Source organism: Mauremys reevesii, linkage group 23 (genome assembly GCF_016161935.1).
Source record: "Mauremys reevesii isolate NIE-2019 linkage group 23, ASM1616193v1, whole genome shotgun sequence".
NCBI classification, from domain to species: Eukaryota; Metazoa; Chordata; order Testudines; family Geoemydidae; genus Mauremys; species Mauremys reevesii.
The window spans coordinates 19740245-19765409 of NC_052645.1; the positions used below are offsets into that span (position 1 = coordinate 19740245).

The following is a 25165-nucleotide window of genomic DNA, read 5'->3' on the forward strand; positions in this document are numbered from 1 at the left end:
CACCAATTCTGGAGGGACTCAAGATTGTAGCGTTTTGGAAGGGCAGCCTGGAGACGCATCAGTGGGGCACCATTCCCTGGGGCTAACATGCCTGCAGAAGGAGGGGCAGATGAACAATCTATGCTGGGAGCAGAGAGGAGGGGCCAAGAACGAGAGCCGCCTGCTGAACCCAGGGGCCTCTTGTGGCTAGTCAAGCCCCTGGGAAGACATGAGAGCACTCTGCATTGCCATCAATGGGAGGGTCATGGCCGGCCCAGACAGGGCTGCGGAGGACAGGCCGGTAGCGTGCAGACAGCGCTCTGCGGTACCCTATGAGCAGAGCAAGGACAGTGCTGGCCAGACGGGGAGCAGAAGCAGAGCCATTGTGGGGAAGGGGCAGAGCGTCGCTGGTGCATGCAGGGAAGCCTGCCACCTCCCCAAGAATCAGCATCCCCATGCTGCAGATTAGCACATGCAATGCAGGGGTGGGTGGGACTAGCCCGGGGTCAGGTATCCATGTGGCACAGAAGGGTCCATGGAGAGCAGCCAGACCCGTCCCACGTCTCAAACGCTGCTGCCACTTGGGAACCTTGAGTCTGATGCCCAGCTCCAGATGGCTCCACTCAGCACCTAGCGTGCAGAGTTCTCCTCAGCTCCAGCCACTCATTCAGGAGCCCAAGTGGGAGCTGGGCTCTTAGGATAATCAAGCCCCATGGTGGGTGCTGAGTCCATCCAAACACCATCCACCCCCTGCCCCCTTGCCGAGCGTATGAACTCCAGCAACTGAGGGCACAGCACAGGGCACAAGAGCCAGGCGCAGCGACGGGCACTGCCCACCTTACCTGGCCGGTGGTGAAGGAGCGTCCGTAGCCCTGTCCCCGAGGGTGCATTCTGGGCGGGGTGCAGCAGCTGGGACAGTTACAGATATATGAATCAGAATAGTGCCTACTTGCAAACCTAATGAGAGACAGTGGGGGGAAAAGGATTCGGACCAAAAGCAACACGTTCAAGCAGAGCATTTGGAAACAGCTCAGTGACTAGGCTCCTGTCTGCAGCTGCTGCTGCCGCCCCCTGAACCTGGCAATCATTGTCCCTGCCCGCCATCCCAATGCGAGCTCACCACCACCTCTACAATCTCCCCAGACAGCCCCAGAGCAAGGGGGGGATTCCCAGACCCCTTGCTGGGTTAGGCTGGGCTCACAGAACATCACGCACACACAGCAGAGGGAGGTGCCGATAAGCAGGGCAGGCAGCAGACCCACGGTGGCAGTGTGGGGCTGGCAAAGGGGCAACACCAGTGAGAGAAGCAGAGCAGGTTAACCAGCAGGTGTGTCCTTACCTGGGCCACCAATGCTTGAGAGCACTACAGCCACGTCGACACAGGGACTGATGTGACCCCCCTCAACACAGCACAATGTACACCAGCCCAGTGCAATCTGCAACCGTGCAAACTCCTACTGCAGGCCTGATTTACACCACTCTAGTGCAACGTGCAATGGTGCAAACCTCGAGTTTAAACACAATTTGCACCAGTCCAGCATAACTGACACTAGTGCAAACTCTTAATACAAACACTGTTTCCACCAGTGCGCTACAATTTATGCCAGCGCAAACCCCTAGTCTAAACACTGCAGCATGATTTGCACTATTGCAGTTTACCCCAGTAACCCTCCTCTTTTCCCTGCCCCATTCCTGCAACAGAGATAAACTGCACCAATGTGAAATCCCCCTGTGGTGGTGCAAACTGTGTTTGCATCCCTCTTAGCCAGGGGGTTTCAGCAGTGGCTAAAATCCCAGCATAGACAAGACCCAACCCTTAGAGAGACACAAAGTTCAAACTTTCTCTGAACCCCAATACAGTTTATTTTAAACTTTGGGGTTTCACTCACTGTCCTGGTTTCACAGATCTGCATGCACAAAAATGCCCAGACACTTGTGCACCTACGGCCCGATCCTGCAATCAGATCCCCTCATGTGCACTCTGCACCCACACAGAGCCTTCCTGAACTAGGTCTGTGCCCACTGATCTGAGCACAGGATCAGGCCCTCATGTGCAAATGAAGCTGCAGTAGTTGCACATGCAAATGTCCACGTAAGCTGGATATCATCTGTGCGCACATCGAGCAGAGCCACGCAATCAAACCCATGGACGTTTTGAACAAGCGTTTCTGAAAACCTGGGTCCTTTGCATTTCTTGTTTATGGCAGCCCTGCAAAACTGACCACCTCCCAGTGCAAAATCTACTCGCCAGCTCATGGAGGACAAAGAAAACTGAAAGATATAAATTGCCTGGAAATTCTCCCCCATGCCCCGCGCTCCCAGACTGAAAGATCTACAGGGCAGGGACTTCCTCCTTTGATGGGTATGTGCAGCACCTAGCACAATGGGCTGCAGTCACAATCTGGGTTTTTGGGCACTACCTTAGTGCAGATAATAATGAATGAATACAACAGGGGAGTAGAATCTTGTAAGGCTGGTCAGTTTCATTCTCAAAGATCCCTGCACTAACCTGAGCCTAGGATATTTAGGTTACAAATCTGCAGGGGGGTGGGATGCGTGGGAAGGTTGCTGAAATCCATGGATTTATGGAGTTTCATTTAAAAAACTAAATAAACTGTGTATTTTAGCCTGAATTCCCTGCCAGAGAACCCTTGGAATCCACCTCTCACTAAAGCCTAAGTAAAACAACCCCCAAATCTCTTCACCCACCACCCCAACATCCTCCCCAGACCATCCCTCCCCCACCCTACACCCACCTCCCCAATATCCTCCCCCAACCATCCCTCCCCCACCTTGCACCCACCTCCCCAATATCCTCCCCAACCATCCCTCCCCACCTTGCACCCACCTCCCCAATATCCTCCCCCAACCATCCCACCCCCACCCTGCACCCACATCCTCCAAAATCCTCTCCCCAAGCCCCACCTCCCTGCTCCCTGCCCCTCTCCAAGCCTGCATCCCCAGAGGCGGTTCAGAGCCGGCCTGGCCTCTCAGGCCCTCTCTTACTTAGTCCTGGCCTGGTCTACGCTGGAGGAGCGGCGGTAGCCATCTCGCCGGAACAAGCCCTTGGGAGACACCTTGGCACTGGCCTCCGAGTCACCGCTGTCGTCGTCCCCCATGGCCTTGATGTAGCTGCCGCTCCGCATCCGCCGGCAGGGGATCTCGCCGTCCTTCCCCACCGCTGGGTAGCTGCTCCACTCATCCTGCGGCACCTGCAGTGAGGAGAGCCCCATGGAGAGGGGTTGGGTCAGGGAGCCTGGGGCAGTGGAGCGGATGTGGGGACAGAGATGACACGGAACAGTTGATGGGGGGGCACAATTTGAAGGTTCTGGTGGTGTGCAGTGGAGGTTCCTGGTAGAAATCTGGGGGGGGGGGGGCTGTGACCCCACGTGACCCCCCCCATCCGGCCAGACTCAGCCATCCAGCCCATGGCTGCACAGTCCAGGGGAGGACACTGGGGAGCCGCTACGCTAGGACAGAGAAGCTAGAGAGCCCGAAGGAACCGCTTAGTCCAGTGGTCCCCAAGGCTGCCGGGCGCTGCTGAACAGCAACCAACCTCCTGCTCTGCCCAGATGTCTAAGTGGAAGAGTGAGCCCCACCGCCCCATTGCATCTTGGGAGAGCAGTTCTGCTCCCTCCTAGGCAAAACTGGAGTGACCCCACTGAAGCCCAGTGGAGACGCCCCAGATTTACAGCAGCACGAGCGCCGAATGTGGCCCTTCCTGGCCCCACAGACCAGCCAGGGCATCCGTTTCCCACACCGCAGCATGGAGTGGTGCGCAAAGGCTGACTCAGGGGTGTAAATCCAGAGTAGCTCTGCTAAAGCCAGTGGAGTTGCTGTGGATTTACACCAGCGTAACTGGGGACAAGATTTGGCCCAAAGTATCTCCTGTCCCTTGGAATGACACCAGGGTGCGGCAACCCTGCTGGGATTCCCCAGAGCGCTGGGCTGGCTCCTGCCCAGGCCTCCTCTCAGACCCAGGGCGGCAGAAACGGATCAGCACACAGACAGGATCTGGCCCCAGAGATCTCACACGCACATGTGCCAACACACACAGGCCCTCCTCCCCGTTCGCAGCGCGGGCCAGGCACCTCTACCATGGAGAGGCTGGAGCTGGGCCAATGGCAGGAGGGGAAGGCCCGGTGCTGATGCGCTCGTTAGGAAGGCAGATCATTTACATTTTTCCAATCTGTGCTAAGTGGTGCGAAACAAACAGCAGCGTTGCTCAGCTAAGAGCTGGGAAGCCTGGCCCCACGAGGGGCGCGGGACACACACGCCCGCAGGCCTGATTTTTCAATCATGCTCCTCCGACAGCAGCACAGGTGGAGACTCCTGGATCTGGCCCAAGAGCCATTTGTGAGCTGAGGGAAGAGTCTGTTTTCCCTTCAGACTGGAAGGCCTCAGTCGGAGGCGATTTCTGCTTTGCCTCTGGGACAGCAACGCTGGCTGTGCAAGAGGCACGTGTGTGCAGGGGAGCAGGCCGGCGGAGGGGGTGCGGTGTCAGGGCTGGAGCTGGGGAATGTAGGCTCTAGGGGGTTGCACTTCGGGAGCCAGGGAGCTCTGCAAGGGTCTGCACTCTACAGAGCAGGCCTGGGGAGGACTCCTGAAGGGCTGCACTGGGAATCCAAGGCTGGAGATAGCCCAGGGCCTGGACGGAGCTGTAAGGAGCAGAATCTGTCCCCAGCTTGGGCACTCTCTAGTCAGGGGCTGCAGGACATTAGCAGGGAGAGGTGGGATGTCAGGTGGAAATCTTGAGCTGCTGCTACCTAGGCCTTCGATGTATAGGTGCCTCTGTGTGTGAGCACATTCTCCGGGGCTCTCAGAAGCAGCATGGCTTTGTGGCTAAAGCTCCGAACTGGGACGCCACAAGCTTTGTGGATGCCCTTGGGTGAGTCTCTCTGCACCCCAGTTCCATAGGGGGAGAATGGTGACACTCCCCTCCCGCCACGGGGCCCATGAACGTGGGTGAGGTGCTGGGCCCTATACGGAGACAGAGAGATCCAGCAAAGGACGCCGTGAAGAAGGATGAAGATGCATTTTCACAAACGGCCTCTCTCCTGGCCGCCCCCGTTGTTCTGTTTTCTCCTCGTTAGAGCTGGGAGCTCATTGATCAGGCCTTTGGGGCTTTGTCTGCCTCTGAGAGCCAAGGACCACGGCTCCTTCTCATTGTTTGTTTGGCTGTGATTAGCAGGAGCACCGGGGCTGGGATGTGCAGAGCTGGAGGCCCGGCGCCTCAGGAGCCGGCTGCAGCCGCTGGCAGAATCCCTTCCCTTTTTTAAAGAAAAGCCTTTTTGCTTTGTGCCTTTGGAGGACAAGGCTATTACAGCCCGACTCTCCTCTAATCGCAAACATCAAGGCGCTGGTCCGCCAGGCATTGTGGGAAGACTGGGGAGAGCAAAGCCAACGGAACAAAGCTGCAGGAAAGAGCCATTCAGCCTCGTGCTGCTCCAGAGACGAGTAACACGCAGCCTCCAGCTGGGCTCGCTCTCGGCTGAGTCCTCATGCCTGACAAGGGCCCCCTCAGGGTACATCCACACTGCGTTGTGAACCGGGGTCCGCGGGGCCCGGCCCGGGGACTCGGAGCGGCCACGCCGCATTGTGAGCCGGGGTCCGCGGGGCCCGGCCCGGGGACTGGAGCGTCCACACTGCATTATGAACCTGGTTTTACAATCGCAGGACCCGGGTCTCACAGACCTGCTAACACGTCCATACTGCACTGCCCAGACCACCTGACTAGGCTGCAGCTTGAGCTGTCCACACTGCAAAATGACAGTTGGACCAAGTCTCAATGGGCCTCGGACTCAGACTCACCCTCCAGCAGGATCCTAGGACCCGGGTCCCGAGTGCTGGCTGTCCTGAGTCAGACTGATTTGTGTGTGGACGGAAGGGGGGCTGCAGCTCAAACCTGGGTCAGAGCCCGAGCTCAGTGTGCAGGGTAGACAGACCCTCAAGGGCCTACAAAGCTCAGTGTTCGCCCTTCCCCAGCCACAGGGGAGCTGCCATCGAAGAGCCAGTCCTGTTCCCAGAAGCACAATGACCCCCAGCACCACCCCTCCCATTAGTTAATCAGGAGAGCAGGCTGGGTGATTCAGGCGAACAGGGAAGCAGACAGTTACTCCCCACAGCACCCAGCCAGCAACTGATAGCTCTGCTCTGAGCCCCTGCTGCAGGGAAGACTCAGGCAGATGCAGGAAGAGTTGCCGATGGTTCAGCAAGAGGGGGGGCTTCCCTCGGCCACAGCACGGAGCCAGCTCCCCAGCACGGCACTAGGGGGCGCTACGCCACCAGCCAGTCATAGGAAACCCAGGGCTTGAACTTCTGTCCTCAGTATTTAACACCCATCCCCAAGGGGTATCGTCTGGCGATGCCCTCAAGTCCCCTTCTCTATGCTCTCCTCCTACAATCGACTAGGGGAGGGGACAATGCTGAGCAGGGGCTGAAAGGTGCATGCCCAGACCCTGCTCCGGGGAGGCCCGTGGGAGCACAAGGCCGTGTGCAGGGACTGAACCTGTAATCCTCCCAGGGCTCTGCCAGACCAGCCATCTCGGCCTTTTAAACACATGGTGCCAGGCGTGGCCCTGTCGCCAAGCTGTCACTAGTAACTCCTTGTAGCCGCTGAAAGGTCCCAAACACCGAGTTGCCAGCCCATCACCCTGGCCTTGGGGCTCCCATAGCCCAGAACAGAGCAAGCAGCTCCACCTCTGCCCATCTGTGCCTCGCCGCTGAGCAGCTCTCAGGAACTGGCGCAGGCTGGGGATCCCTCAGAGGAGCACCGACGAGCGGAGCGTCTGTGAGGGAGCTGGGACAGGAGCCTACACACACCTGTAGCACCCTGGACCCGATTCTGCCACCAGGGAGAGGGAAACGGGGGGCAGGCTGAGGAGCAGGAAGCTGGGAACCAAGCCAGGTCCTGGATCCCATCTCACTCAACCCAAACCCAGAGGGGTGGAGCTCAGTCCCAGGGGACGGCAGCCAGCCAGGGAGCTACATGCCTATCACACGGGGGGCAGGGGGGGGCTAGCCCTGGCTCATCACCGAGCTATCTGCCCTCCCGTAGAGCTATAGCTAGCTGGAGAGACCGAGCGACCGCCCTTCTGGGGGCAGACACATGCCCATCCACATGCTGTATCTGCCCTGGCTCTAGCCTCACATTTAAAGGAAGCCGGGTGGGGTGACTCTCTGAACCAGCCATAGCAAAGGAGCCCTTTGAAAGCAGCAGGACCCAAGCCGGACCTCCCGCTCCAGCTGCCAGAGCCGGAGGAGGGAGAGGTGGTTTGGCAGAGACAAGCTCTCGGGAGGACACGTTAGGAGGAGGGGAGCTTTCCTCGGAAAGGCGAGCGCTCATTAAAAGCAGCCAGCGCCGGCCAGCTGTCAGGGTGCGTGGGTGAAGCTGAGCGTTGATCCCACCGCTCAGAATAAAGGCGGAGAACCTCTGTGCCCTTCTCGGCCAGCTCATTCAGTCGCCCCCTACCCCCGCCCTCTCTGCCTCCCCCCTGGTCTCTGGGAGCCCCCTGGCACTAAGGGGTGCTGTGCCACTGGCCACTTGTGGTCACTGAGGGTCGGCCCCATCACCCTTTTCCCCTAGTGCCGGGCCATCCCTTGCAATCCCCTTTCACCTTCCTAAAATCACCCCTGCTGGTGTCAGTGGGATACCATATTCCTTGCTTCCTGCCCTACACTCCAACAGCAGTGGCATTGCTAGGTGCTGTCGGTCTGCAGTGCTGCTTAGAGGAAGGGTGACCAGGTGTCTCGGTTTTGACCGGAACATCTGGTCGAGAAGGGACCCTGGGGCTGTGGTCAGCACCGCTGATCGGGCCGTTAACAGTCCGGTCGGCAGTGCTGTGGTGCTAAGGCAGGCTAGTCCCTGCCTGTCCTGGCTGGCACCGCGCTGTGCCCCAAAAGCGGCCAGTGGGAGCTGGGGGGAGGTGCCTGCGGGCGAGAGCAGCGCGTGGAGCCTCCTGCCCCCACCACCCCCACCTAGGACCCGGACCTGCTGGCTGCTTCCAGGGCACGTGCAAAGCAGTGCTAGGACAGGCAGGCAGCCTGCCTTAGCCCCTGCACTGCACCGCTGACCGGGAGCTGTCCGAGGTAAGCCCGCCCCCAAGCCCTAGCCCCAACCCCCTGCTCCATCCCTGACACACACACCCCAAAACCCACAGCATCCTCCTGCACCCCTAATTCCTCATCTCCAGCCCCACCCCAGAGTCTGCACCCCCAGCCGGAGCCCTCTCCCACACCCTGAACCCCTCATTTCTGGCCCCACACCGGAGCCTGCACACCCAGTTAGAGCCCTCACCCCCCTTCCTGCACCCCAAACCCCTACCCCAGCCCTGTGAAAGTGAGTGAGGGTGGGGTAGAGTGAGCCACCGAGGGAGGGGGAATGTACCGAGTGGGGGGCGGGGCCTCAGGGAAGGGGCGGGGCCTCAGGGAAGGGGCGGGGGTAGGGTATTGGGTTCTGTGCAACTAGAAAGTTGGCAACCCACCTTAGAGGCTGCAACCAAGCTCAGGACCCAATGTGCCAGGTGCTGTACAGACCCATAGTGAGAGACAACCCCTGCCCTACAACCTGAGTAGACCACAAGTGGGAGAGTGGAGGCAACATCACCCCCCTTTCACACCAGGGGAACTGAGGCACAGAGAGGCTAAGCGAGGTGACCACGGTCACACGGGATGCCTAGGGCAGAGGAGGGAGTTGAACTCCCATTTTCTGACCCCAGCTCAAGGCCTGAAGAACAAACCCATCCCCACCTCCCCCAGCCACCTGCTACCCCGAGAGCTGCAGCTGCAGAGACAGCAACAGACTGGGAAGGAGCCGGGGACACGGACACCGGACTGGCAAGAGGCTGGGAATCTGCTAAGTGCTCTGGAGCTCACCACGGGCCCAGTCCAGATCAATAAATAATAATAATAATTCAGCCAGGGGGGTGGGCAGAAGCGAGCCGTGCTTGCAGTTAGCGGGAGAGGCAGGCAAGACACATCTGGAAGTGTGTCCGGTGTGACGAGCCACGGGAGTGCTGGTGGCACATGCCTGCTCGGCAGTGACCTTCCCAAAGTCAGACCCATTTCACCGGGGAACGGCGTGATTGCCATTTTGTTGGACAAATGTGTGCTTTGCAGAGGAAGCAGAGAAGCCTGGTCTTCAGATCAGGAGACCAGGAGTCAGGACTCCTGGGTTCTGTTCCTGCCGCTGGCTCTGTATGCTGCACTGTTGTAGCCGTGCTGGTCCCAGATATTAGAGACAAGGTGGGTGAGGTAATGTCTTTCCTTGGACCAGCTTCTGTGGGTGTGAGAGAGAAGCTTTTGAGCTACACGCAGCTCCTCCTCAGGTCTCTCTGAGTGACCTTGGACAAGTCCCTTTCCCGCTCTGTGCCTCAGTTTCCCCGGGTCCAGCAACACCTACCAGAGCATACCAGGTGTGAGGATTCACATGGTCATCTGGCATCCTGGGATGAAACAATGCCAGGATTTGCACATGGCGTCACCCTGCAATGACCAAACACTAATCTCATCACCACATGATACCTGGAGGGACCCAGTCATCTCGGGTCCCTTGAATACCCTATGGTCTAGAACAGGGAGATTCCCCCCACTGAAACTGGGAGGAACCAGGACTGATGACCTAAGTCAGTGCCGGGTCAGGAACGTTTGCCCTTTGCACCACATGGTCACATGTGGAACAATCCACAGGCCCAATGCAGAGGAAATGGGGAGGAGGCATCACCCCACCACTGCAGGCCCAGGAGGCTGGGTGAGGAGAAGCAGAGAAGGCTGGCGCTGGCTGGGTGTGGTCCTTTCCCTGACAAAAGCCCCCCCACCCCTTGGCAAACCAAAGCCCCTGCCAAGGGGGTCACAGCAGGGCATGGGCGCTCTGGATTCTGGAGAGCGGGCAGGAAAGCGACTGCCCACTGCCCACATGGCTGTTGGTGGGGCTACAATGAAACCAAGACTGAGCGGCAGGATTGACACCCAGAGCAAAGTCTTCCAAAGTGGGGGGGGGCACTGGGTGTGTGCAGGGCAGGGGGTTGGCAAGGGTGGGATATGGGGGGTGTGGACCGCAGTGGGAGTGGGGTTGGGTGGGGTTGCGTCCAGCCCTGCATAGGGATGGGGGGGCGGATAGTTCAGGCCATCGTTCGGCGTTTGACACAGGACCTGGCTCCAGTCTCACTGGTTATGTTGTTGGGAAGCAGGTGACCCTCAGCTGAGGCTTCCTTGTTCCAGCCCAGGAGGGAGCTGGAGGCCAGGACCATCCCCTTTGGACTGACAACCCCAAGCTTCTCTGCATCCCATCCCCGCCTCCCGTCCCATTCGCTCCAGGGCTCAAGTGCTACGATCGACTCGTGCCCATAGGTGGCAGCAGCCCACTGGCCCTGCGGCTCCGGAAGCCCCGAGTCCCGGGTGTCAGCCACACAGAGACATTCTCTGGCTTTCCACAGCTCACTTGCCTTCCCTGCTGCGCCCGCAGCCCAGCGCAGTGAGTCCAGCCCTGTCCGCATGCCCTGCCGCACAGCTCCCCGGCTGCCACAACACCCCTGGGACTCCCATCAGAGCATCACAGGGTGGCACAGCAGCCACTGACCAGGGCCCGGGGGCATCGTGTTTCTGTGCACGGCCCTTCAGAGACAACGCCTGGGTTAAGGCCATGGCTGGAGCGGAGCTGCCATTCGCCATTGCCGAAAGCTGCCTGTGTGCACGGGGGGTTGTGTGCACGGAGGGGAGAGACGTGTGCAGGGGGCCTCCAGGCCAAAGGAACTGGATTTGTAAGTAATTCATCCCCAGGTCTCCAGCCCATAAAGAAGAGCCCATGGGTTGGCTCGGCCAAGGGGGAAGGCCCCTGACAAACGTCAAGGAGCATCCAGAGACTTGTCTGCGCTGGGGTATTTCTACCAGGCGTTCCCATTGCTGCAAGCCCTAGTGTAGAAGGGATGCTGCATCTGGCTAGCTCGCTGCAGGGCTGGGAGACGCAGTGCTGATGATGACTACCCTCTGCGCTGGGGCGGAGGGACTTCCAGACACTGCAACCAGGCTGGATGGGAACCAACGACTGACACCTGCAGGCTTGACACACACCCCCAGCCAAGCCAGCCCCCACCCCAGTGCACCCCTCACCTGAAGGTAATGGTAGCCTCTGTCTTTGGCTTTTGCCTCCTGCAATACCAAGGCTTTCTCCTGGCTGCCTCCCGAGCTGGGATATGCCTCCCGGGCTTGGCTGACCGTCATGGTGTGCCAGGCACTCCTCTTCAGCGTCTGACCGTCCAGCGACATGGACATGCCGGCGCAGGCCAGGCACTTGCCCTCCCCCCCGCTTTTTAGACTCTTCAAAGTCAAGTCTCTGAAGGCACTTTCAGGAGCATCCACACAGTACTGGGTGCCCTGGTCCACGGCGTGCCGGCCGGACACCAGGTAGCTGCTGTCGCTGTCCAAGTTGTCGTCAGAGCTCCACCAGCCCATCATCTTGGGCCGGTGCCGGGAGTCCAGCTTGCGGTCTTTGCTTTTGCTCCGCTTGCCATGCCGGGACTGGTGGTGCTGGTGGTGATGGTGGTACCCATCCCCCCGGCCCTCCATCTTGGTGCCGTTGTACTCCCGTTTGGCCGGGGCCTCCAGGGAGTGGGACTTGGCGAAGAGCTTCTGGACGGAGTGGACCAGGTGGCGAATGCGGCTGGGGCTTTCGCTGCGCTGCTCCGTGGTGCTGGCCCGCTGGTACTGCAGCGTGTGGAAGCCGTCATGGTGCAGCGGCAGCTGCTTCTCAAACTGGTCCAGCAGGGTGGGGGGCAGGCGGTTGATCTTGCTGGAGGGGTGGGTGGCCGCCATGCACTCGTCACAGGAGTCGTACTGCTGCTGCATGTGGTGCATCCTGGGGAAGGTGCTGCTGCTGCTGGCGGAGAGTGGCTCGGTCAGGCTCATCGGCCCGCCTGGGCACTCAGCGGGGATCCCAGGGCTCCGAGAGGGGCAGTAGCGGTGATCCAAAGAACAAGGCTCACTGGGGCTGAGGAGGTACGGCTGCCTGGATTCCTGGCCGTGGCGGATGTAGTCCAGGGGCTGGTCAGAGTCCTCTGGGATGCAGTGACACGGGTGCCCTGTGGAGCTCTGTGATTGGCTGCGCTCCCCATGGTAGCCCTTCATGGTGTCAGAACCTTGCCCGGAACTTCCTCATTCTGCCGGATGATCCCTGCGGGGTCCCCTGCGGAGACAGGACAGACACGTTAACCATCTCCCATCCCCTGGTGCCTGGGCAGGTTTCCGAGCCCCGCCTCTCTTTGCACCTTCAACCTGCCCATGCGGAGAACTGTCGGTGGCGTCTCTGTACCCACCTTTCTATGAGAGCAGAACGTATGAGCCCGCTCGTCAGCTGGTGCAAATCAGCACGACTCCTCTGACTTCAATGGAGCTGCACCCATCTACACCAGCCAAAGATCTGGCCCTCCGAGTCTAACAACCCAACTGTACCCACCAATCAAGTCTGAAAGGACGGTGAAATTATGAGTGCTGAAAAGGGAGGTCTGTGAGCCCAGCCCAAAGTCGTGCTCACGTGCAGAGCTGGCGCAGGACGGACGTTCCGTTTCACACAGAAAAGATATATTAGAATTGGAAAAGGTGCAGAGAAGGGCAACCCGAATGATAGAACAGCTTCCATATGAGGAGAGATTAAAAAGCCTGGGACTGCTCAGCTTGGAAAAGAGATGACCGAGGGGGATATGAGAGAGGTCTATAAAATCAGGAATGGTGTGGAGAAAGAGTTATTTACCCCTTCCTGTAACACAAGAACCAGGGGTCACCCAATGAAATTAACAGGCAGGAGGTTTAAAACAAATAAAATGAAGTATTTCTTCACACAACGCACAGTCAACCTGTGGAACTCCTTGCCAGGTGATGTTGTGGAGGCCAAAAGTCTAACTGGGTTCAAAGAAGAATTAGGTAAATTTACAGAGGATAGGTCAAGATAGGCAGAGACACAACCCTGGGTGTCCCTAAGCCTCTGACTGCTAGAAGCTGGGACGGGACAACAGCTAGACAGATCACTCGATAAACTGTCCGGTTCTGCTCATTCCCACTGAAGCACTGGAAGACAGGACCCTGGGCTAGATGGAGTAGGTCTGACCAAGTATGGTGGATCTTCTAATCTAAAGGATTTTGAGATTTCAAAATCTGACTTCACTCCCAATCAGAACAAACCCCAAACATTTCAAAGGTCTCCACAAAATAAATTATTGTGTTTTTTTTAAATGTGTTTTGGATCAGTTGAAACATTTCATTGTGATTTTGATTTTGGTCAGTGTTCTACTATCATACATGCTAGAACACAGAATAAAAAACGAGCAAAATGAAAAGTCGTTTCAAAATGAAAAGGTTTCATTCCAACATGTCAAAACGGGACATTTCAACATTGTCGGAACATTCTCCACCTCCCAGTTTTCCTCCTAGATGAAATTTTAATCCTAAACGTTTTGATTTAATCCCAACTGCACTGGCTGGTGGAAAATGGTTCTGCGTTTTTCCAACCAGCTCTACTCACGTGGCTTATAATGTGCTGAAATAAGGAGTCAGGGGGAGAGAGAGGGCCCACTGTGATATGAAATCTCAATCCATCCTCATTCTACCTGCAGATCTTCAATCAAGCCGTCCAAATGGCACTTCTGCTGTGTTCCAGTGGAGGTTACAGAGGTATTTATAGAAGCTACCTTGAAACCTCAGGAACCTATCAGTCCATTTATCAAAGTGCCTGCAGTTCCCCATTCAAGGCAGCCAAACAATAAGAAGAAAGAAATTGAGCAAAGAAAGTTAAACTGTACCCAGGGCATTTTATTCAACACGACGCTCAAACCAAACGGCCTGACTCCTCTAACAGGCTGTCTCGTGGGCTTTGAACCATGAACTAACAGTCTCCCGGGAACTGAAGCTGGCATTTCTCTCACATGGCTTTTCTTATTATGATTTCCTTATACATTGGTGAGGGACTGGCATGAGTCGGCACTGGCTGGGGCTATGCAACATGCTAACCTGACTCTAAGCTGTTACCCCAGCATTGCATCCAGTTCTCAGACACGCCCATGGCTGCAGGGAACAGCTGGTCCATACCACACCCCGTGGTTACCAGTGAGCACGCTGCTTTTTTCAGTCTCTCAGAGGAGTCCTAATAGCAATCTAGGCAGCCTACAGCGATGCTGCTTTAAGCAGGGATGTTTCCATCTCTCCCACGCTAAGCAGGGGTGGGTCAGACCAGTACTTGTATGGGAGACCCTCATGGTCTTATAGGGCATGATGATGAGTCACTAGGGGGCGCTGTACCCTCTTGAATCCACATTGATTCTGATGCCCCCTGCTAAAAATAATACTCCATCCATTCAGCCCCTACCACTGCACTCCTACAGTGGCACTACTGGACGACGTAGTGGTGCTTTGGGGAACCCTTTCATTCGGTTTGGGTTTTGGCTGAGAGGTAAAACCAAGTTCTTGACCCCATGTTGCCATTAAGGATCCCAGGGCACTTTTCCCAACAGCAGAGGTTGTTGACCCCAATGTCCTGGCCAAATTGAATCATTATAGCCTACCTCCTGCCATTCTCCTTGCAGTTCCAAGTGGGTTTGGGATCTTTCTTCACTTCCTGTCCTAAACTGATGAGTAAAGTTGCATTTCCATGGGGTGGAAGGCAGAACCCGTAGGGATACCTTGTAAAGGGTTTGGGATGAAAGGTGTTGTGTGTATGTTTTTTTATACCCTGCCTCTCAACCAGAAGGATCCCAAAGCACTTTTTCAAATCACTCACAACAGTCTGTTAAATAGAACACGGCATCTGCTTAATAACAATACTACCCAGCTTTCATATAGCAATTTTCATCAGTAGATCTCAAAGCACTTGATCCCCGAAGTATCATGATCCCCATTTTACAAATGAGGAAACTGAGACATGGGAAGGGCGGGGAGGAGAGTAATTTATGCAAGGTGACCCAGCAGGCCAGTGGCAGAGACAGGGATAGAACTCAGGTCTGAATGCCAAGGCAGCACTCTAGCCACTAGGCAATACTGCCTCCCTATAGTACACAGGAGTTTAGGCGTGTGCAGTTTCTTAAGAGGCAGCATGGGCTGGAGGGTTGGAAATCCACAGCCCTCTCCCTCCCCACTCCCGTTCTAATGCTGGACTTGGGCAAGACTCACCACCTCTCTGCCTTAGTTTCCCCATCTCGTCTTGAGAACAGTAATGCTCCTCCACAGGAATTAATGGAGGTCTAGTGCTTTGAATGTATACAGTGCTCTATATGCTAAGTATCATTAGGAGCAGAGGTGGAGAATACCTCTTACAAGTGGAATTTAAGGAAGCAGAATGCAATTACCCCCACTGGAATCTGGGCCAGGCATAAGATTAAAGATCCCATGCAATGATAGGGTTAACGTAATGACCACAAGCAGGGACAATTTGCTTTTGCGTCCCAACCCAGCCTGAAACGACTCAGCCAGTAGTTACTCAACCAGATCAGAAGGGAAGCACAGTGCAAGACGGAGGAGTGGGGCTAGGGACCGCCAGCAAACTAGAAGGGGAGGCAGAAATTTCCCAAAGCAGTAAAACTGGGAAGAAATATGGTCTTATGGGTCAGTCAGTGAACTGGGTTTCAGCCCTCAGCTCGGCTACAGGCTCCTTGGACAAGTCACTTCATCTCTCTGCACTCATGAGTCTTGTGAATTTCACCCAAGAGCTGCTGGGGTAGGGGAGGGGTATTCTTCTTCACCCTGAAATATTTCCCAGTAGCAATTGAGGGAGGGGAACTGGCTCCTTGCTTCTTTTCTCCCCTTCACCCTTTTCTAATGATTAGTTCTAGCCGCTCATGAAAAAATAAAAGCGCCATCTCCAGAGACACAAGAAACACGGTCACCTTATTCCCCTAGCAGATTGTTCAGGGCTTGGTTCATGTGGGAGCCTATAGAACACAAATCATTGCTTAATTATTAATAAACATGAAACCACCCATATTAAAGGGGAAGGAAAGCCACATGGCAACACAGCTTCTCGGCAGACGGACAGACAGACACCAGCCGCCCCCGGAACAGGCTGGACAGCTGGACTGCAGTGGCAATAGCGTATGAATACGCCGCTCGACAGCTCAGAGTGCCTGGTGCCACCATAAAACATGAGTCGGACAAATCAATTCAGATGCCACAAGAACATTTTTTTTTACAATGGCTTTTGAAAGCTGCCGGAAGTGTCTCGACTCAGCTGTTCTGCGTGGCTATAAAAGTCAAATGCAAAGTGCCCCGTACCCAGGTCTGCTGATGGTCTTCAGTGCTGACCCACAACCCCACCTGTTATTCCAGTCCAGAGCTCCCCACACACAGCTCAGCCAACGCCCCTCAATCCTCTCCCACTTCACCCCTGGACTCCCACACGCTCTCTGCCAGTGCCTCTTCACCCTGATCTGCAACTTCTCTTGCTATTCCAGCCTTGGTCTCCTCATACAGCTCTGCCAACACCCTTCAATCCTGCAAAGTCCCGTTCTCTATCGGCTCAGTCTGCTCCCTGTCCTAACAGCAGCTAACCAGAGGCTGAAGGCTCCCGGGAGCAAGCAGGCCAGGACCAGTCTGACCACGACACCTGCTCACTCATTCGACTTGTTAATATGAAGAGCTTCTGAGTGAGATTTTAAAAGCCATTAATTTCAAAGGGGACCAGCTCCATCTATGAGCCTAGTTGCTGAGCGGAGGAGCCAAGAGGTCTCGGGCATCCAAGGTTGAAACACGGACCCTGAGACCATCAGCAGCTCAGCTGGCTCAGAGGCCAGACATTCACGCTTCTGAAAGGAGACTCTCAAATTAGAGAGGGTTCCGAAAAGAGCTAAGAGAAACCCTGCCTCCCCGCGAGAGACGTGAGACGCGCCATCTCTTTAGTGTGTGCAAGAGAAGAGTTAACAGGTGACTCGAACACAGTCTACAAGTTCCTAGATCGCTGATAGCAGCTGGCTCTCTAATTTAGCAGCAAAAGGCAGAATGAGACCCAGTGGTCAAAAGCAGAAGCCAGAGAAATCCAGCCTAGAAGTAAGACCGATGGCTAATTAGCCATTGGACCAACTTCCCGAGGGATGTGGCGGAGCCTCCATCACTTGAAGTCTTTAAATCCAGCGATATGCTGTTGCTCCACCAACACTGCAGACTTGATGCAGGAATTACTGGGTGAGGTTCTGTGGCTTGAGTCAGATAGGAGGTCAGCCTACATGCTCATAATGATCCCTTCGGGCTTGAAAATCTATACCTCTATGAACTGGAGCTGCAGTGAGATAGCACAGGGAAGACGCTTAAAACAGTTGACAACAAGGAAAATGCAGAAAGGGGCATTTAAAAGCTAAGCAGCAATGTTGGGGGAATGAGGCGAGCCCAGAATATATGCCAGCCCCCCCCCCCATTTTGGGTCCAGGTTCTCCCCTTGAAGGTGCTGAGAGAGAGAGCAGCTCTGCATTGAAGAGTGTGAGATTCACGTGGTCTCCTTCCATCACACGGCAACAGCCTGCATCCCAGACACTGTGAAAACCCACGATGGGGTCTGCATGGGGGACTGCATGTGTATTTTTTACCTCATTAGAACCCGTCAGAGGGCTGGCTTTGTTATGACTATAAATGAGGAAATTACTTATTCTCCAGTGTAGCTTGGCTAATTAACAGGCGTCATTAGTGCTCTTGTTAGCATATCTAGCGAGGGCGCCTAGGGCAACCTGTCTTCAAATCATGTTAGGAAAGGTAGACTGTACTTGAGACAAAGGTAATTGCAAAAGAGGTGGTTTTTCCTAGAGAGAGAAGGGGAGGATTGGAAGCCGGTGTCTTCCCTTGTTAGCTCAGCTGCAGCCACCTTCCTCAGCCGTTCAGATCCCGTTGGCAGTAACTTGTGGTGGGAGTTGAGGCTGATGCAGATCAAGGGCGTAACATGAAGGGAGGAGCCCGTTCATATTGCAGTTGTTTACAGAGATTCAGAGCCACACTGTGGTTCTGAGCCAAGCGGGGCTTGACACTAGGGGTGGGCAAATGGAATCAGAAAACTAATTCCTGATCTTCAGGCAAAATCCAGGAGGAGGGATCCTCAGCTGATGCAAATCGTCCCAGCTCCACTGCCACCACAGCTATTTACACCCGCTGAGGGTCTGGCCCAACATGAGGTGGGACGGAGGCGCATCGGCAGAGCTGGCTGTGGGCAGCCCACGGCTGGGTTTGCAGGGAGGGCTGCAGATCAGGAGTGAGGTGCATGGACAGAGCTGTGGGCCGACGTGCCCAGGCTGTGCCAAGCTCTAGCCAAAGCCACGTCGCTCACTTTCCCAAGGGCTGAATTCTCTTTGAACGACTCCCCAGTTCACACGACTTCTCCGGCCAAGGATTCACTACAGGGACTCAGCTCCGCCTTCGGCCTCTGGGAGAAACTGCCACTTGCCATGAGGGGGCCTGGCAGAACAACGGGAGGGCTGCGGGTGCGATGCCAGGAGGAGGACGCTCATGGCTCAAAACTGCCCTGGGATCTCTCCGACTCCTGGCAACTGGGAGGTCTCTTGATGACTGGGGGTGACAGAACAGGCCGCCAGAGGGACAGGATCACAAGCAGCACAGGAGGCTGTTTCATTCTCAGCCTGGGAACACAGCTCCTCTAATAAGCTTTTCCACTCGCCTTTCCTCCATCCTCCAGGTTGGATCATTTGGTCCTGCTTCCCTCCCTCCCTCCCAATCCGACTCCTGCTCTAATGAGGCTCCCTAATTGCGCCATCTGAAGCTCCCGAGCTGCCGCCTGTTAAAAGAAAAGGCAGCTGTCCTCCCAGGGAGATGTCACACGGCAGGCCTCCTCGCACACCCACTCCCGAGTCGCCCCACGGAGGTCGCCAGGGGTTCCGAGGAGGAGGATCAGGCCCCGAGGATTCCCACAGATGTGAGCGTGGCGTAAAGCGAGAGGAGAATCAGGCCCATCCTCTTCCCTTAATGAATCCTAGTTCTTTATTTATTAAAACGGTGGCTGCTTCCAACACCCCCGACCCGGCGTGAGTGAGCAGCGAGGGTGCACCGTACCGCAGGGAAAGAGCATGCCATGGAAAGCAGACACTCCACGTGCCGTCCCAGCTGCCCTGCTCAGCTACGATTACAGGAGAGGCTCCGGCTCCATGCAGAGGCAGACTGGAGCCCAGGGCCCAGAACTGCCCCCAGATCTGGTGGGGAGCTCAGATCTGCACTCAGCTGCAGCAGCTGGCCTCGATCACCGGGAGCATGTGAGTCGTGTCACCCCTAGCTGCAGCTCCCAGCAATGGCAGGAGCCAGCTCCTCAGAGACACAGGAGTTACTCCATTAGCTCAGCCGGCAGGGAGGCAGCGTGGTTAGGGCTCTGGAGAGCTGGGCTCTGCCAATGACCTGCAACGTGACCTGGGTCCTCTGGGCCTATTTAGACTGCAAGTAGTTCAGGGCAGGGTTTGTCTCCCATCATGCTTCTGTACAGCACCTAGCACATGGGGGCCTCCAAAGAGCCCCACTAACTAGCATGGTTTGCATGTAGCTGTGGTTCATCCCCTCGACTCCTAGGACATTTGGGTCTGGATTCGAGGCTCAGCTCCATCTCCAATTCAAAGCAAAAAACCCAGAGGAGATTCCATAGTGTGGCCATGGGCTGGGTTCTCTGACTTCTTAACAGCACTGGCAATTATAGGTGGCCAATAGGGGCAGTGAAATCTCATGCTCCAGGGCATAGGCTGATCCCTGCAAGGGTCAGGAAGGAACCTTCCACAGAACAGAGGACTGTGCCCTCCTCTCAGGCATCAGCCAAAGGCAGGATGAGGGACCAGTAGTCCTGCTGGCTATGGGACTCCAGTGTCTCTGAAGCCAGGCTAAAAACCAATAAGGAAAAAGACTGAGATGAAAATCCAAGCTCTCCCATCTGGAGAGCAGTAGTGAGCATGGAGGGGCAGGAGCGTGCCTGGGCTAGGCAGGGGAGGGTGTTGTGTCTTCATTAGAGCCAGCTGAGCCGAGCGGCTAGCCGACAGGACATCACAGGATGGATTTCACTGCTGCTGCCATGAGACCCTCAGAGGGGACGTCTCCAGTGGGGGGTGAACCTCCCAGCCCACCCCCCTGGACTGCCCCCTCCCCGCTGCCGTGCAGACGCACCCAGAGAATGAAAGGCTCCTGCCTGGATGGGGCTCAGAGGGGCTCCCGGATGCAACCCCTCCAAACCAGCTCCCAGATAGGGACTCTGCTCCGAGCACCTGAGCCCTTTCCCCAGCGGCACTAGCTTCAGAGCTGCGCGTTGAACAGCCCACTCAGCGGAAACGTGAGCCGCGGCCCCAAAGGCCACCAGGGTTTCCCGACTGCCCCGGTCTGGCCTCCTCCATCTCGGGGTGCAGGGCCGGGCTTTCAGATGGGCTCTGGAGATGGAACCGGGGCTGGACCTGTTCTGTAAACAGGAAGGCGGCTCCAATCACCGGGGCTGTCCTCTAGGACCACTCACGTCCCTTCCGTCACTTTCCAGTGTTCGGGGAGGAGGAGCAGTGAAGCAGCCCAGCCTAGTGATTAGAGCAGGAAACTGGAAGCCAGGATCCCTGCGTTCTTCTACTCCTTTCTCTGTGCAAAGAAAGTCACAGACTCACTCCAGTTTAGCAGCTTGTAGAATGAGGATAATATCAATCGGCCACCCAGGCACCTTTCCCGAGTACTGAACTCAGGTGGGAAATGTTGGAATTTAAAGGGTCCGTCAACAGGGGAGACGCCTATTGCCAAGGTTTATCACAAAACATGAGGTTTCCATTAAAACAAACTGCTGCCCTCTGCTGGATGGAATCACAACTGTTCCCGCGTGCATCATAAGCCCTGTACTGCCGACAACTAATGGAGATTCTCTGTGAGCTCAAGTAGTCGGGGCCTGTCCTTTTGGAGCAGAGTAGATAGCCAGTGTGTGCAGCACAGGGGCAGTGGTTAGGTCTTTGGGGCAGTGATCAACTTGGAGGAGAAAATCCGATTGAGACAGGAGGGGGAGCTCTCACGGAGGAGAAGAGCTGGTGGGGTGGGGGACCCTCCAAGCCAGAGCAAGGAAGGGGAGTTCCTCTCTGCTTTTAGCAAAGGCACGGTTATTCCGTTCCGTGTTTGTACAGAGCCTAGCACGGCGGAGCCCTGCTCCGCAGCCAGGTGTTATTGCAATCTGGATAATGACTGAGAATAGGAAGCTGGGCTCCCATCACACACACTGAAGAATCAGGCCACAGATTTATTGTGATCTCCTGCAGTGCCCTGGCTGAGCTGGGGGTATGGGGCAGTAGGTAGCCATGGCTGGGGGGAGCAGAAGTATAATCTTCTAGCGCTAAAGGAACCAAGCAAATCGCTTTAAATATCGCTAGCGTGTTGGTAAGAATGAGTCAAAATAGCAGAGGAGCCAGTTATTATGCACCGCGCGGGCTTTTGTGCCGGGGAATTAGTTGAATTAAACAAAGCAAGGCCCGGCCCTTGCGAGACAGCTCTGTAATTTTCTCATAAAGAGCTGCCAGTGGCAGCGAAAAGGAGCCCTGAGCAAGAACATTCGCCCAGCCTGTAATGAATCCAGGCAGCCGGCGGGCAGGGGGTGGCAGCCGGCACCTTTACCCTCATGGAAACTGCAGAGGGAGACGGAGCAGCAGGGGCCACTGGGGTCCCCCCAACCCGACTCTGCCACAGTTGGACGGGGTCATGGGGTTCGGCTGCCCATGGGGCAGAATCCCTTTTTAACCCCCTCCTCCCCGCCTGCATCTCCGAGGGAGTGCGGAAAAGGCAGCTGTGGCTGGTGCGCTCAGTGGTCAGCGGGGACGTCAGAGCATTTGAGTGTGAGCTGGTTGTTTCAGAACTGGCCGGGATGCCAGGGCTACCTTACTGTGCCCGTCTCAGGCTGGAGCCCATCTGGGGATGGGGCAAGGGACACAGCTGTAGCCAGCAGGGTCCGATGGCAGCAGAGGCGGGCGTGCCAGGGCGACACTCGGCGAGTTTGGGCTTTGGATACAAAGTTTGATCCAACCCCGGTTTTCAGAGGCCCTGCTCAGGGACAGTAACACAGACCCCAGAGAACAGGCTGTGACGTTGTTGATATAAATAGGGACCATATAGAACATGGTTTGCAACCAAGGTCCTGTAGTGGCACCAAATCTGATGTAAAGGGGGTCATATGAGGTGTCTAAGACCAGATTATGGGTTGCTGGTTATAATTATGCTGTCTGTAGGTCTGTATCATTTTAGTTGAAGTTATGAATGTTGGCTCTATGCTGTCTGTATTTCAAGTTGGTGCTGTGCTTCTGGGGGAAGCATCCCAGACAAGCTGGTGTTAGCTCTGCTTAGCCTGCTTGATGGCCCATTAAGGACCATCAGCTACACAATTGACCCATGGAGAGAAGGCAGACACACCTTGTGACTCAGCAAGGTATGCAGACTCCATTTTGCTGTGATTTTCCACAGTAAGAACAAAGAGGTTTTTACACCTGGAAAAGCCTATATAAGGCTGATGCATCATCTCCATCTGGTCTTCAACCCTGCTTCTTACCTCTGGAGGGACTTTGCTACAAGCTGAAGCTCTGCACAAAGGACCGAGGACCCATCCCAGCGGGAGATGTACTCCAGAGACTTGATTTGAACCTGCAGTTTACTCCAGCACTGCTGCAAGCCTGAACTAAGAACTTTGCCATTACTGTATGTAATTGATTCCATTTAACCAATTCTACCTCTCATTTCTACCTTTTTCCCTTTGTAAATAAACCTTTAGATTTTAGATTCTAAAGGATTGGCAACAGCGTGATTTGTGGGTAAGATCTGATGTGTATATTGACCTGGGTCTGGGGCTTGGTCCTTTGGGATCAAGAGAACCTTTTTCTTTTATTGGGGTGTTGGTTTTCATAACCATTCATCCCCAGGACGAGTGCACTGGTGGTGAGACTGGGAGACTGGAGTGTCTAAGGAAATTGCTTGTGTGACTTGTTGTTAGCCAGTGGGGTGAGACCGAAGTCCTTTTTGTCTGGCTGGTTTGGTTTGCCTTAGAGGTGGAAAAACCCCAGCCTAGGGCTGTGACTGCCGTGTTTGAGCAATTGGTCCTGATTTGGCACTCTCAGTTGGGTCCCGCCAGAACCGCACCATCACACAGGCCTGCATGGGAATCTGGAGCTGAGCCAGTGGAGCTGTGCCAGGGTGAAGCTGGAGAATCAGCCCCCTGCGCGGCACCTTCCTGGGGTTGGGGGGAGATAAGAGTCATGTCAAGGACCAGTGCTCTGAGCAGAGCCCAACCCTGCTCATGGGAAGTCGCTGAGGACACGCAGGCGCGGGTAAGGTGAGGATCAGGCTCCCGCCCCAGCAGCGCAGCCACTGCCTCCAATGACAATCTTTCCTGCCCCCACTCCCGAGCCAGGCATGTCAAGCCCAGCCCTGCTTCTCAACACTCACCACCACGCTCATCCCTCCCAGGCACGGGTGCCATACGGAGCCTGCCGCTGGTGGGGATGGGGAGCAGCTGCATTCGGACAGGAGAGCAAGGAATGAGAAACCCAGCTCCAAGTGGGACGGTGGCATAAGCCAAGGCGAGACCGGCCCTGAGCTGAGTGCCCTGGGGAGCTGCTTCCAAATCTTCCTGGGGCGTGGGGATGTCTCACCGCGCTTCTCTGGGACAGAGGAGCAGCCTGGATGGATGATGTGAGAGTGCCTGGGAGATCCATGCGGGCAGAGCTAAAAAAAGAAGTGAGGAGGGGACCCCAGTGACACAACCAGCCCTCCTGGGCTAGTAACTGGAGCGTGGGTACTTCACCTGAGTCCTAGAAAGGTAGGGCTGGAAGGAACCTCCAGAGACTGGGATCAGCATTGCAAACTGAGGCGCTTTTCTGAACCCCTTCACCTATGCAATGCAGGCCTAGAAACCCCACCAGGTCAGCTCATCACAGACACCTGCTTATTCTGCACGTGGCATTTCCAGAGTAGCACAGCCCATGACCCAGGAGGGCGTAGGTTCTAATCCTGGCTCTGCCGCTAGCCCCCTTTTTGGGTAGATCACTTACCTACCGTAAGTTTGTGGGGGACCCCTTGTTTCTTGCCCCCACCACAAGGACTGTTATGAGGCTTGGCTATTGAGTGCTAAGCAGATTTATTCCAGAGGCAAGGGGAAGAAATGAGGAAACTAAACAAGATTTTCTGAAGCTCGAAAGGTTAATTCCAAGGTTGGGTTGGAGAAAGGTCCCGGCCAATTGCTTCACCCTCTGAAATCCAGGAACACTGTCAGTGCCTCTTCTAGTAGCTGCCTGTGGTTCACTGAGCAGACTAGGTCTCCTCTCACCTGCACTGACTCACCCTGGATAAGTGCTGCTGAGATGCTCAATCAGCATTTTCTTGACTCTGAACAGGGCCCCAGCAGATTCCAGCAGGAAGAGAGGAAAGGAAAATGAGACTAACAAGATTTGGCTCTCTGAAGGTTAATTCCCAGGTTGTTGAGAAAGGTCCGGCCCCAATTGCTTCACCTCTGAAATCCAGAGGTAACCATATGAGAGCCTGCTTGAGAGGCAGCGTCTGCGTTTGTTTCCCCGTGCCATGCTGGGGGGAACAAGGTGTGAGCACAACCCCAGCTGTCAGGTCTTGTAACCCTGTCCTCCAACTCATCACGGAGCAGATCTAGGTCAGTTCACTTGAAAGGTTTGGAAGAGGTAGCAAGAAGGACCCAGACTGCTGGGTAAACTGGGCGCAAGCAACCAATATGCATTTTGCAGTGGCTGAATGTAAATGTATACGCCTAGGGACACAGAATGTAGGCCCGATCTAGATGATGGGGGACTCTATCCTGGGAAGCAGTGACACTAAAAGGACATGTGGGTCATGGCATATAACCAGCTGAAGATGAGTTGCCAGTGGCCAAATGGGCTAACACGATCCTGGGATGCATAAACAGGGGAATACTGAGTAGGAGTCGGGAGATTATTTTACCTCTGTAGCTCGACTGCGGCCAGAATCCAGCGTCCAGTTCTGGTGCCCACCACTCAGGAAGGATGTTGATAAACTGGAGACGGTTCAGAGAACAGCCAGGAGAATGACTGGCGGATTAGAAACCCTGCCTGAGAGTGATTGACTCAAGGAGCTCAATCTATTTCACAGAAAGATAAGGCTAAGGGGTGAGTGGATCACAGATTATAAGTAGCTACCACAGGGAACAATTTGACAATTGTCTGCTAGCCTGAAGGGCCCAAGGTCAAATGAGCCAACAGCT

At 55.6% G+C, this 25165-nt stretch overlaps 1 protein-coding gene across 5 annotated transcripts in view; it reads right to left on the reverse strand.

Moving 5' to 3' along the window:
• Positions 1-25165, reverse strand: part of DLGAP3 (DLG associated protein 3) — a 123664-nt gene that overhangs the window by 11698 nt on the left and 86801 nt on the right. For 4 of the 5 annotated variants that reach the window (XM_039511736.1, XM_039511734.1, XM_039511733.1 and 1 more), the window contains 3 exons: positions 11086-12157; positions 2986-3191; positions 822-936 (listed from right to left, as the gene is read on the reverse strand). In XM_039511736.1, the coding sequence (XP_039367670.1) occupies positions 822-936; positions 2986-3191; positions 11086-12099 (1335 nt within the window). In that variant the 5' untranslated portion in view covers positions 12100-12157. The remainder of the gene's footprint in view (positions 1-821; positions 937-2985; positions 3192-11085; positions 12158-25165) is intronic. The other variant, XM_039511737.1, reaches the window with a different exon arrangement.